The 13,431-nt window shown below is 40.3% G+C and overlaps 1 protein-coding gene across 3 annotated transcripts in view; it reads right to left on the reverse strand.

Annotated features, from left to right (window-relative positions):
- Window positions 1-13,431, reverse strand: part of abcc3 (ATP-binding cassette, sub-family C (CFTR/MRP), member 3) — a 57,938-nt gene that overhangs the window by 14,693 nt on the left and 29,814 nt on the right. For all 3 annotated transcript variants that reach the window (XM_031753337.2, XM_031753338.2, XM_039616206.1), the window contains exons 8-20: window positions 10,660-10,914; window positions 7,487-7,664; window positions 7,015-7,176; window positions 6,264-6,356; window positions 5,932-6,135; window positions 5,195-5,341; window positions 4,972-5,059; window positions 4,693-4,759; window positions 4,487-4,613; window positions 2,935-3,111; window positions 2,545-2,712; window positions 353-536; window positions 150-258 (exon numbers count right to left, since the gene is read on the reverse strand). In XM_031753337.2, coding sequence (XP_031609197.1) covers window positions 150-258; window positions 353-536; window positions 2,545-2,712; window positions 2,935-3,111; window positions 4,487-4,613; window positions 4,693-4,759; window positions 4,972-5,059; window positions 5,195-5,341; window positions 5,932-6,135; window positions 6,264-6,356; window positions 7,015-7,176; window positions 7,487-7,664; window positions 10,660-10,914 — 1,959 coding nt within the window. The remainder of the gene's footprint in view (window positions 1-149; window positions 259-352; window positions 537-2,544; window positions 2,713-2,934; window positions 3,112-4,486; window positions 4,614-4,692; window positions 4,760-4,971; window positions 5,060-5,194; window positions 5,342-5,931; window positions 6,136-6,263; window positions 6,357-7,014; window positions 7,177-7,486; window positions 7,665-10,659; window positions 10,915-13,431) is intronic.

Consider the following 13,431-nt stretch of genomic DNA (forward strand, 5'->3'; position numbering starts at 1 on the left):
TATTTTTCCATTTGCTTAATGTTTTGAAAAGCTCATATAATTCTTGAGAAATTCCTGATAAAAAAAGACAAAGTTTGGAATTTATGCAACAACCGTTTTATCTCATCCAAGTTTAAATATCCAGTCAGTTGGGTTTTTTTTCAATTTACCTTATAAAACTTCTTTTTGCTTCATTGATCATTGGTTCACTGTCCACCATGTCTGTGTGGTTGCTAAGGGCGTCATCGGGGAACAATTCGTCATCTTCAATGATCTCATCTGTGAGAGCAGAAAACCAGCATGAGATACTATTGAACCATCAATCCGTTCTGCACCAACATGAGGCGATATGTAAGAGGAGGAAATGCTGTACCGCCGGCCTCATCCTCCTCTATAATATCCTCCAGGGCATAATTTCTGAGGAACTCGGCGAATGCTCCGTTCTGTTTGAGAAGATCCTGATAAGAGCCCATCTCTGACACCCGGCCATCCACCATCACCATTATATTATCCACCTGAGGCAGGAAGCTGATGCCATGTGTCACCAGGATGCGTGTCTGGAGTCAAACACAAGAAACTTTTACTTCTGTCATGCAATAAACCAGTATGACAATAACCATTTGCAGGATGGGGTTGAGAGCATTTTTTATATTTCTGTTTAAATATGAACTAAAACATGATATGAAGTTCTAAAAGTAGAACAAGAAAAACCAATTAAACTGACGAAAATGAAAATATTAGACTTAGTCATTTAATTATTGAGGAAGCTCATCCAATATATGATTTAGCCCAAGGCTATAATCTGGCATATTTACATTTGTTAAAATGTTCATTAATATGTATTGTCCCTCTTTCTAAATAAAACTAAAATTAAATTAAAATTAATATTGTCCATCTGGGAGGGAAAAAAGCATGTGATCCCAAGCGCTTATTTTCTGCATACAGCTTTGTGCAACAATACCTCGAAAACCACATTTGCAGGAACTGCTGATCAGTCCTGCACATCAGGTTAGAGGAGTTTTAGACGAGCTTCAATTCCAGCAAACTGGATTCTAGATATTCGCTTTCATGGTATTTCTATTATTACAAGGTCAGGACTTTGACTTGGCTGTTCCAAAACATTATATTTCTTTTGTATTTCACCATTCTGATGAAGAATGACTTGCAAGTTATGTATGTTTTGTTATGTTTTATGTTATGTTATGTTACGTATGTTTTGCTGCATGACTCAGGTTTTCTTGAGATTTGGTTCTTGGGAAAAAACAAAACATCCTGAATTTGCTGAATTTGGGTGATGGGAAGCAGGTGAGGCCAAAAATAAACTTTTCTCAACTTCTAGCAATTGAATCCTAGAAAGCACCTACGTGACAAAGCCATGTGCGATGATTGAATCTCAGAAGATTATCACAACAACTCATCTTCTGGGAAGCTCAGAGATATGTGTTCATGCACTCATAATTTCCTTTCAACTCTCCTTTTCATAAATTCCTGTTTCTTAAATAACTACAGGATGCATGCTCACACCTGACAGGAAACACCTGAATATAATTTTACCTACAAAACGCAGAGGTCTGCCTTTTGTAGGTAATATTGAACTGCATTGTACTTTTTAGTTTCTTGTTACCCACTTTTGAAACCTAAAGCTGTTACAATTTAGCTGAATGCACTTTTGGTTCATAAATTATCTTTAAAGTAACAAAACAGAGAAGGAAAGAGAAAAAAACAAAACAAAACTAATGAATCGGCAGAGATGAGTGAGTAGCATCTTACTAATGAGGGAGAAAAAGATACAGCTGTACATATTATATTAGATACTGCATTGTACAGTATATAAATAAAGAAAACCTGCAGGCCAGTTGTTAGTCAGGTTCAGTAACTTCTGAACATGACTATTGCCAGCAGAACGCTGCCACACAAAGTTACTCTTTTTACAAACTGGTTTCACAAATATGAAAAATCAACGGATTAGAAAGTGATAAGACCTCATAAAACTTCCTGTCCAGTAGAAAGATAAGGCACAACTTCCTCTTCTGAAAAAATTACAACTCTGCGAGGCTGAACATTTCACACTGAACTGCAGAAGTTTGCAGGTATTATGTTTATAATGGTAGTCTAAAGCACTTTGAGTAGTCAGGAAGAGTAGGAAAGTACTACATAAATACAAGTATATGAAACTGTTGTTCAGACTCTAATGGCCGCATTCCGGCACAGAGCCAGACAACCACCTGACCTCTGCCAATAGTAGGCCGGTGGATCGATCCCCACCTCTTCCAGGCCGTGTGTTCGAAGTATCGGTGGTAAAGATACTGAACACTGGTGAGTTTATGCAAATATTAGATAAAATGCTTAGGAACAGACAAAAGTCTGTGTGTGTGACTGGGTGAATGACATTTAGTAGTAATAAACGTCAGCATTAAAACTGAGCAGAAAAGCTGTATAAAAGTATCAGTTCATTTACAACATAACAGAACAAAGATTCATGTCATATTTACTGTTGTGTTGTTTACAGAGAACTTTTACATCATAAACTAACCAGGACAGAAGTTGGGTTTAGAGTCTCCTCACCTTGCCCTTCAGAGCCCCTTCTGGGCCAATCAGATTGTCAAAGATGTGTTTGGACACGTGGGCGTCCACAGCGGACAGCGGATCATCCAACAGATAGACATCAGCATCATTGTACAGAGCTCGAGCCAGGCTCACCCTCTGTCTCTGACCACCAGACAGATTGATGCCCTGCAGGACAAAAACCAAATAAAAAGGCTGAGGCTGAGTTTATATCAGAGTTCCTCGAATCGGAAGCCTGATTAAATTAGCAACGAGTATCCAATAAACTCAGGAGAGATCTTTGATGAAAGTCATCAACAAGTGCTGAGAGAAAATTGAATTAAAACAGATGCAGAAAGAGATTAAAAAATAAAATCTAGGAGACTAAACTCGCTCCCTGTTCTTCTGTACCTTCTCTCCTATCTCAGTCATGTCTCCTCCAGGCAGCACCTGCAAGTCTGGGGTTAAGGCGCACGCTTCCAGGACAGAATTGTATTTCTGCTCATTGTACGGATTCCCGAACAGGATGTTGTCCCGCAGGGTGGCGTTCTGTATCCAGGCCTGCTGAGGTACATAAGCGACTGATCCCTGGGGATAGAGACAAACAACCAGGTTGTTCTCACTTCCTCAAATAGGAAACCTTTACATGTTTTTATTGTCAGAATAAACCATGCCACATTTTCTAGAAATGATTCCCACTGCAATAGGACTGATGTGCCCTTTTGAAATGTAACGTTAAGCAAAAATAATATACGCATATGTTCTACCTAAGACTAAGCTTTGCAGTACTATGTTATAATTTCCTGTTTGTCTAATTGGATTTTATATTTTATTACTTACTCACTACTTCCAGAATTGACACTAAGCTAAGCTAAGCTAACAGCCTGCTAGCTCTCCTCTCTGTAAAAAAGCAAATAATTTTTTTCCAAAAATGTCAAACTCTTATGAATGCTGTCTGCAATATTTTAAAGAAATGAATGTACCCATACATTAAATACACTTTTATGTTTATAATGGTCTAAAATGTATTATGCAGACTATTTTTAATAAACAAAAATATTTAAAAATTCAGAAAACTGAAGCCAAGTCCCATAAACCTGCATCATTTTCAAAGAAAAGCATGGGGCAACTCATTTGGTTGCAAAAATCTTCTTTTTATGGAGAAACCTTTAGGGAGCGGCCCTCAGCTCATTTGCTCTGTAATCTTGGTAAACAGGTTCCTGAAGACTTTATGGGCTCAAGTATATTCTGAGTGTCCTTTATCTAAAACCTCATCAATCAAAAGATTCTGCAGTGTGCTAAAGTTTGTCAGAGCCACTCCTCGTGCGTGACGTCTGGTTTTAAAGCAGCTAGATGGTGTCGTCATGGTGACTGTCCATTTTCCCACCATTACTGTTACTGAACCACAAAGATCAAAGAGCGCCATTAATTTTAGGCACAATGGCTACAGTTGTTCTTATCATTCTTGACTATCTGTGTTGATTTTTACATGCAACAATTCAGACATAAACTGCAGGTTTCTGCAAATCTTAACATTCAATAAAATAAAAAAAAACATCTGCAGATGTTCAGATATTAATGGTCATTATGCCAGGGATATTCGGAAAATTGAAAATGCTTTTTTTGTCTGTTTTGTTTTGTTTATTTGTCACTTGGCATCAGTAAATCAACGCATCTTTTCAGAGGACAAATATCTAAAAAGGAGTTTACTGAGTTTATCAGAGGTTTTTAGTAAGTAAAATCTCAAAGTTGAGTCAAAAGCAGCACAAATATTGGATGACAACTATTTGATGGTTCCATCATTAAACACGAGCTGTTTCATTTTACATGTGGTCAACTGATCCAGTGTTCACATGAAAATATCAAATGGCGACACTTTACAGGAAGGAAAACTGCAATAACTGGGTCAAAACCACCTGCTGCTTCCCGGTATGTTATTCAAAAACATTAGGGGAATTCCTACCCGAACAGAAACCTCTCCCTCCACTTTTTCCATGTCACCCAGTAATGCTGAGATCAGGGAAGACTTCCCACAGCCAACATGGCCCACCACAGCCAGCAGGGAGCCCTGGGGCACCATCACGTTAATACTGCAAGCACACAATGAAATATTTTACTAAAACAAATACAGTGAATATAAAAATACGAGGTGTGGCTTTCGTAGCATACTTGTGTAGAACAGGAGCGTCGTCTTTCCCCCACGTGAATTTCCCATTGACAACCGTGACTGCAAACTCTGTTGAGCAACAAAATGACAAAAGTGAAAAAAAAAATCCAAGTCATCCAAGTGCTGGGCAGGGAGGAGTCACTAGGTGAAAGAGAAAGCAGTGAACTTGTACTCAAGCACTGCATTTCAATAGCCCATGGTGTTTACATGAAGGAATAATGTAATCCAAATGACTAGACAAAGCAAAGTTTTGACAAGTTAATCCAAGTGTTTAATTTTACCTGTGCTTGTGTTGTTCCTGTTTACGGAATCTGGATCCAGCTCATCATGACTCAGGAAATTTTGGACTCGCTTCAATGAGACGCTCGCCTGAGATGTAGAATAAACACAGATCCATGCAATGAATTCTGCTAAAAAACAAAACAAAAAAACACACAAAAAAACCCACACACAAACACAAACACAGCGCAGGAGGTGAAAAAGGACAAAGAAAAAGGTTCCCACCTGTACCAGGCTGCTGATGACTTGGGGAAGCATGTTGAGGGGAAACCTAAGGATGTTAAAAAGCGAGATCGACACGAAGGCCGTCTCTGCATCCAGGATGTTTTTTTTATCCACAGTTACATACACGGCAAATGTTGTCAAGGCAACCTGGAAACACACGGGAAAACAGACCACTCAGACATCAAGGTTCATCGGTTTAATGTAGAGAGGAGGCAGTGATACCAGACAGCCAGTGACTCAGCAAGGATCTAAATATCAACAGCACCATTAAGGGGTTATCATCGTCAGAGATATACACTTGTTTTGGTTGCTTAAGTGCTCATTTACCCAACTAATAAAACATGTGTCCACAAAATCTCACATGTGATATGACCTGAAGCAGGTAACAACTGCAGGCGTGAGCACATGTGAAAAAAACACCCCGCTGCTCACACACCATGTGGAAGACATTTCTCCATTTTTCTTCGCTCAGAAACTTGACCTCGGAGTAAGGCCATGTGTATATATACGCGCTTCAGTTCAGTTTCCTGTGGTTTTGTTAGTCCCCTGCACAAAGACGGCTGCTTTTGTCAAGGCTTTTACTAACAAACCATAATAGACAAAAAGCAATGCTGAAACTTATAGTGGTGTCTTAATGTCTGTCAAATTTAACCACGTTTTCATGCTGTTTAGATTTACTGTGTAGTCAACTTTACTTTACTTCATGAGTTTCTTGCAGACATTTGGAGGAGGCCTACCAGGAAAGGCGCACTGGTCCAGGCCATGGTGGACAGTGCTCCGAGGTAGGCCGTCTTGCGTAGCACGATAAGCTCCTTTTGCCGAATGGCCAGGACCTTTTGTTTGAAGGAGTTCTCCCACGCGTACAGCTTGAGGACTTTGATGCCGTTCAGGATCTCGTTCATCAGCTTGATACGAGCGTCCTTATGCTGCATCTGCTCCACCTGAGGATGATGGCGAGACCAGCTGCTTTTACTTGTGAATTTTGATACTTAAAACACAAAGAGAACTTATTTTTAAGCAAATGAATTGTGTAAATGTCTCATTCTGTTTGTTTTACACTGTGAAATACCTGATAGGCTCGAGTCTTCATAGCGATAAATGCATTGAAAGGGATCAGCAGGATCATAACAGCCACCCCAGCAAACACAGACGGACCGAGGATCTGTAAAATAAACCAGAGTCAGCAAATGATTGAATTTCTAATCCAAAATAAAGAAAAACTCTCCTGTGTGTAAATAGAAACGTGGCAGGTCCTGGATAACCACTACAACCCACAGTCTGGTGAGGAAACTGTAGACCGACTGGATAAAGAACTTGATCCAGTGCAGCTCAGCTTCCCACAGCTCTGACCACGAGAACTTCCAGTCCATTCCCTTCTCCCACTGAGCCCACACCCCTTGCTGTCACAGTCTGTCTCTAGCTGGTGCAGGTTTCCTCCACCCCTGTTCAGATCCCTTCCTAAAACAACTGGGATCTTTCTTCTTCCCAGGTTTTGTTGCATCATGGTCCTGGCGTGCTGTTCCCAACACAACAACTCTGCCTGGTCAACTCCTCCTGAGCCCTTCACTCCCTACCTGTCTTCACCTTTGTGGTGGTTGAGGAGGCTGTCTAACCAAACAAACTAACTAATTTTTCCGACAGGCTGCTGAATGGGAGCCATAGCTTGGAAGATGACGAAGATGATCTCAGTGACCGACAATGGTCAGACAGCTTCCGAATTACAGTAAATTTTAGCTGTTATTCTCATGAGTGCATTAAATAAAGTCCGCTTGGCGTAAGGAGAAGACTCAGTGTAACACAAATACAATCTGTGCATGTACCTGCCAGAGGAAATATAGTGCCAGCATAATCTGAAGAGGGGCAGACCACAGCATGTTAAGGAAGGTGGTCAGATCCATGAACCTCTGCGCATCCACAGACATCAGGTTGACTATCTCTCCCACAGTAGATGAACGCTTGGCTGCATTAGTTATCACTAGTGCCTGTAAAAAACAAACAAACAAACAAACAAACAAACAAACAAACAAACAAACAAACAAACAAACAAACAAACAAACAAACAAACAAACAAACAAACAAACAAACAAACAAACAAACAAACAAACAAACAAACAAACAAACAAACAAACAAACAAACAAACAAACAAACAAAACAGAAGATCAGAGAACAAAACCCTTAACACCACAAAAATATTTTCTATGAAGCAATCAATATCTCCCTTCTAGATCTAAATATGAATGTAATTTGTTTGCAGAATAAAAGAAACTCTACTGTGACTGTTTCCTGCATACCTTCCTGTAGATAGCTCCGATGACAGCACTGCGCACATTCATGCCAGTGACAAAACAGTACTGAAAGTGATGATGGAGTATGAGGGTTTGCAGGAGGGCCGTGAAGAACATAAGGCAGGCCAGCGTGTACCCCCACCAATTAGGAACATCTTTCGCTTTAATGAACGAGATCAGCATCCTGGAAAGGTAAAGAAGAGGAATAACTGTCTTTGATTACAGCACATGAAGCTGAAATAACCAAAAGTGTAAACTCCTGTGTAAGCCCTCCATCCTCCATACATGCAGACACACACAGCAAAATGTTAGTGTCATTTAGCGCACCACTATCCAGCTATCCTACAGGTTGGACTGCACAGACATCTATTCTTTAACTATGGCCTTAAAACACTGGGAAGAACTGCTGACCTTCAACACCTCAAAAAAAAAAAAAGTCTGGCATTCACAAAGGAGTGTTACTATTGGCAGAGACCTTAGCGACTTAGTTGACTCACGGTGTGAGTGTGTCAACACACCACTGTTTCCCAGGCCTCTAATTTCTTCTGTGCTCGACTGTTCAAGTCAGTCCAAATCAAACATGTTCTTTAATCAGCCGTCCTCTGATGTCCTGTTGACACCGTTATGAGGACACAGAAGTCACAAGGCTCACGAGACTTGGAATGTCCTCCGACAATCACCTGAAGCTCCTTTGTTCAAACTGTGCTCATGCTTTGGCCCTCAAGGCGAGTCACGTTCCCCGAAATCTCGGCTAAACCGAAACTCTAGTCTGTTTTAACTTTTCATGCATTTTACTTCATTACTCTTGCAAAATTCGTTAAAGCTACAGCCTTATTTGTGCCAACCTCAGTTTAATCAGTGAGCTTGATTGGTCAGAGTGGGTTTGGCGCGCTGCGTGACTAAAATACTCTCATGCTGTTGAATTTGTATCTTTTTGAGTTAGTGACTCAGGACACACGTTATTTAGCTTAGCATGTCACCTTTATAGCTTTACATACTATATATCAGAAACTCACTTATTCCTGACACTCCCAAACTTCCCTAATTTCGCATTCGTGAAGGACTGCTATTTGGTGCTATAGGGAACCTGTTTAACCTGAGATAGATACGCTTAATCTGCAGATTATCTGCTCTTTCCACGGGTGATTACAGTATGTAAAGGCAGCTTAAAGGCCAGCGCTAGAATGGCAGGTACATCCTGTTGTAACAGTAGATTTTTTATAGCATAGTATATAAGCCAGTAAAGGGCTCAATGGCATGTCAAAGCTGAACATGAGGGACAAAATAGTCCTCTTTAATGTTTTGCAAACTGCTTCTTCTGGTTAAGGGTTTTTTTTAAGGGTTATTACTGTGGTTATACTCTTAGAAACCATTTTTAAAAGTTTGATTATAAATACAGTGCATCTGAAGAGTGCTCTTTACTTGCTCCATAGTTTGTCCCGTTACAGCCTTATTCCAAAATGAACTAAATTCATTTCTCTACCACAAAATTCTACACACAATACCCCATGATGAAGGTTCATTGAAATTCTTACAAATGTATTAAAAAAAAAGAACAAAACCATGTGTATGTAACCTGAACACAAGTATTCACAGGTTTGCCATTTCCACTAATCTCCTGTCATGTTTCTACAACTTGATTCGAGTCCACCTGTGGTAAATCCAGTTGATACGACATACTATCTATATGAAATCCTGTAGCTGACAGTGCATATCAGAGCACAGACCATGAGAAGCAAAATTCTTTGGTCTCTTTAGTTAATGTCTGGAGGAAACCAGGCAATGCTCATCACCTGGCCGATGCCATCCATTCAGTGAAACATGGTTGTGGCAGCCTCACAGTTCCTGCTGACCTGGGTGACTAGTCAGGGTCGAGGGAAAGATGAATGCAGCCATGTACTGAGACATCCTCGATGATAACCTGCTCCAGAGCACTCTGGACCTCAGACTGGAACAAAGGATTTTCACCCAAACGAACAATGACCCTAAGTACACAGCCGAGATAACAAAGGAATGGCTTTGAGACCACTCTGTGAATAAGTGCCCCAGTCAGTGAATAGCTGGGCACTGATGCGCTCCATCCAACCCCATACAGCTTGACAGGTTCTTCAAACAAGAATGAAAGAAGTCCAAAAACAGGTGTGCTGAGCTTGTGGCATCATACTCGAAAACACTTGAGGAAGTCACTGAGGCCAAAAGTGCTTCAATTAAGTACTGAGCAAAGGCTTTTAATTCTTATGTGCATGTTTTATGCATTTGTTTTCCCTTTTTAATAAATTTAAAAGAATTCCAAGCAAACTTTTTTGCCCACTTTGTCATTATGGGAAATGTGTGTAGAATTTTAAGTAGAGAAATGAATTCATTAAATGTTGAAAAAGACTGTAACATGACAACATTTGGAACAAGCAACAACAGCATCTCTGTGAAAAGAAACATGCTGTACATATAAAATATAAATAGGAATCACTGGACAGAGTTCTAATGAATGTTTGGAAGGACTGCAAAGTTTTCCCTTCACTATTTTCTCCCCTCTCCTTGTCAAACTGTATTAACTTCCAAAAATGGCTCAAAATTAGTTTTTCCATTTTACATATAAAGCATCGTATTAAATCTGGAATTTTCCCATAGACCTGAGGCTGGAACTTTAACATTAAGTTAGGCTAGAATTACATGGGTATACTACAAAAATAAATGAAAAGGCTGTCTTATCAAAAGATAACTGTCAAATAAAAGGGCAGAAAATTTGAAATTAAAATTTCCCCCCACTGTGCCGCAGGTAAGAATGATATATCAGTGTTAGGAGGGAATGTTCAAACACATCAGTCCCACAAACGACACACACAGGAAAACTATCTGGGAAGCCATCTCTGATACCTTATCTACACAGTGATAAGGATTTCTCAGAAAGGCTCCTATCATTGAATTTGCACCCTGGGCTACTAAAGGCATAAAGAGGAAACATATTTACATGAGGAGTTTGCATCCCGAACAAGGACAGTGTACGCCTTTAAATATAGACAGCTAACATACTCTGCATAAAGAAGACCGAAATGCAAAAACACAAACACGGCATGCAAAAATCTGCCCTGGAAATGGTATTCCACAACACTGGAACAATAGTTGTTTGTGTGCTGTAGTAAAGAGAGCACGCAATAGTAGAGTAGAATCTTTGTCTTTACTTCAGGAGCTGAGGGTTGACAAAGGTGATGATATCCTGCAGGAGCTTGTAGCCTGAGCCAATCAGAAAGTAGGGTCCAAAGGCCTTGATGAGGGCGCGAAGGAAGGATGGCTGGTGCGCAACTTTCTTACTGGACAGCAGCACCTCTACTTCCTCTGGGCTGCTTTCGCCTTCTCCTCCTCCTCCTCCTGAGATGTGGTTGGTGGTTGACGGCGGGGGCTTGGTGTACGTAGCCTGGCTAGCCACATTCTCTTCACTGTAGGGGGGAGGATTTGGGTATTTAGGATAGGAATGAAAGAAAAAGAGCAAGAGATTCAATATAATTACATTTTATTTATATAGCACCAAATCATGACAACAGTCACCTCAAGATTTATACTGTAAGGTGAAGACCCTGCAATAATCCAAAAAACCCCAACAATCAGATGGCTCCTAGAAGCAAGCACTCGGGAGGAAGACTCCCCATTAACAGGATGAAACCCCTGAACTAGGCAGAACTAGGTTTTTGTACTGGACCTTCACCACATACAGGACCCAAGCATAGTGACTGAATCATGTGAGGCCAAGATAACGTGTTACTCAAGATACAGAGGTGCTTTTTTCAGAATAAGATCATTTGTGAATAGATTCTGGCACAACAATTCGTATCAAAAAGTTTGGAAGGAAAAGTCTAACTTTCTAAGTTTCTTTAATGACACATTCCCTGACTGTTTAACTACAGCAGCAGAAAGTGGTACAGCATACAGATAAGGCAGCATGTTATGTGTATGACTCCCTCTGCCAAATATTTAACATTTGCTAACCTTTTAGCAGCCAGGAAGCTTTCAGGGTTAGGGCTGGCTTTTGTTAAAGCCACATGCTAGGCACAGGTACAATTCAGAAACTAGAAGATGCTACGGTTCACATGAAATCTCATACAATTTTGCCTTTTGCCTCCTAAATACAGGGTTATGGTGTGGTTACCACCTATGCTAACGTAAACATCAGATCATTTAAAGACAACTGTTCTCTTGGTCAATGTGACTGCTATTATATCTGTTTGATATTGTAGGAACACTTTCCCTTGACGAAAATATCCAATGCATTCAAGGAAAGTGTTCAATAAAAGATACAGGAGGTAATATTATTGACCTTTTGACGTCATCCCAGGTTGCTAGAAAAACTGCTTCAATTGGAAGCTAGTTTAGCTGCAGATTTGATGATGTTTATAAATGAGAAAAATCTTTGCCAGTTTTTGAATTCTTTTGGTTTTGGAGGAAACGACTGACTACTCAGTCCTAAATTGCAAAGAGTCTGTAACCCATTAACTGATTCAACTTAAATGTAAAGTACAGTGAACTGTTGATATTAAATCCCTGGAAATGTAATTAAAAAAAATCCCAGAAAAGCAGTAAATCACTGTCACGTACTGACTATAATTTACCATAGCTGATGAATCACACTATGAGCGCAACTGCCAGTGTTCAGTAGCTAAACTGTTTTAGCTCTAAATGATGCCACATAAACAAATCATACTTCAGATTCCCTCTGCAAACCTGGATCCTTCCAGTGGCGAGCAGTGCAAACATCGGAAAGGGAGAAAACAACAACAAGCAGAAACTACAGCATCAAGAGTTGTTGTTGCTGTTGGTGACTGCATTTGCTTAAATGGTAAATAATGGCATTATTTGCTCAAAAGAACCTCAGACAGCTTTTGTTCAGCATACTACACAAAGTGTAATACAAGCTTAAAGCACAGGAGTCTGATTACAGCAGTGAAGTAAAGGGAGACTACAGTTCAGCAAACAACTGTTAACATTAAACAGGTTTCCAGGTCACTACTGAGAAGGCCCTAACCAAGCTGTTCCCTCTCATTTTACAAGAAGAATGCACAGAGAAATCTGACAGGAAAACTGCAGCACAGAAAGAGGAAGCAGCCTGACAGAGGTCGGAGTTCAGCAAAGTTGTCAAGCATGTTTGCTAAAGCGGTACAACGTGCAGCTGGAATGCTGTTCCCAGCCGGCAGGCAAGGAAAGTAATTTCTCCTGCATGAAGTTGAACAAACTCAAAAGAATAGAATGCAGCATCCTTAATATGAGAAAAGTCATTCACTTTGCAGAGCAGTGGGAGGTGGACTTACTCCTCACAAGCTCTGACAGTAAAAGCCCGAGATATCCACAAACGTACAGGAAACATCAGAGCAGTGTTACTACAAACGAGCTGCTTTCTTTTATAATGCTGCAGTGCATTTCGTATATCCTCTCTGATGCCTGCAGAAGCTCTCTGTGTGAGTTGTTGCTGCAGTCTGTGTGCATGGAGTTTCCCACAACTCTTTAAAGTAAAAATGGTGTGTGGCAGCTTCAGATACTGATACCCTCCTGCTAGGGTTACAAAAGCAACGTGCTAGCAGTTTCACTTGTGCAAAAAGGAATGAACCTACGCCTGCGCACGCACAACCATACACAAAGAGCTCCCTGCAACATCCCTTCCCTTTTCTAGTCTAACAAAGAACTAATAAATCTGTCGTTCCTTTGAAAGCCTGAGCCCGGGGCTACAATCAGTTATGGCTTTTTTTTAATTCACATTATGTGGATCAAAGAAAGCATTTATAGAAATTCAAATAAGGTTATAAATGTGAACTCTTAGGTTTTCACTGACTGCTCACTGCTCAGACAGCAGGAATAAATGACAAACAGGAGAAATATAAACGGTCTAGAGGAATACATACACAACAAGAGAAAGGCACACAACAGAAAAGTCAGCGTGTTGCAGGAAGACGAAGTGAAAAGGCTTT

Source organism: Oreochromis aureus, linkage group 8, assembly GCF_013358895.1.
Source record: "Oreochromis aureus strain Israel breed Guangdong linkage group 8, ZZ_aureus, whole genome shotgun sequence".
Lineage (NCBI taxonomy): Eukaryota > Metazoa > Chordata > Actinopteri > Cichliformes > Cichlidae > Oreochromis > Oreochromis aureus.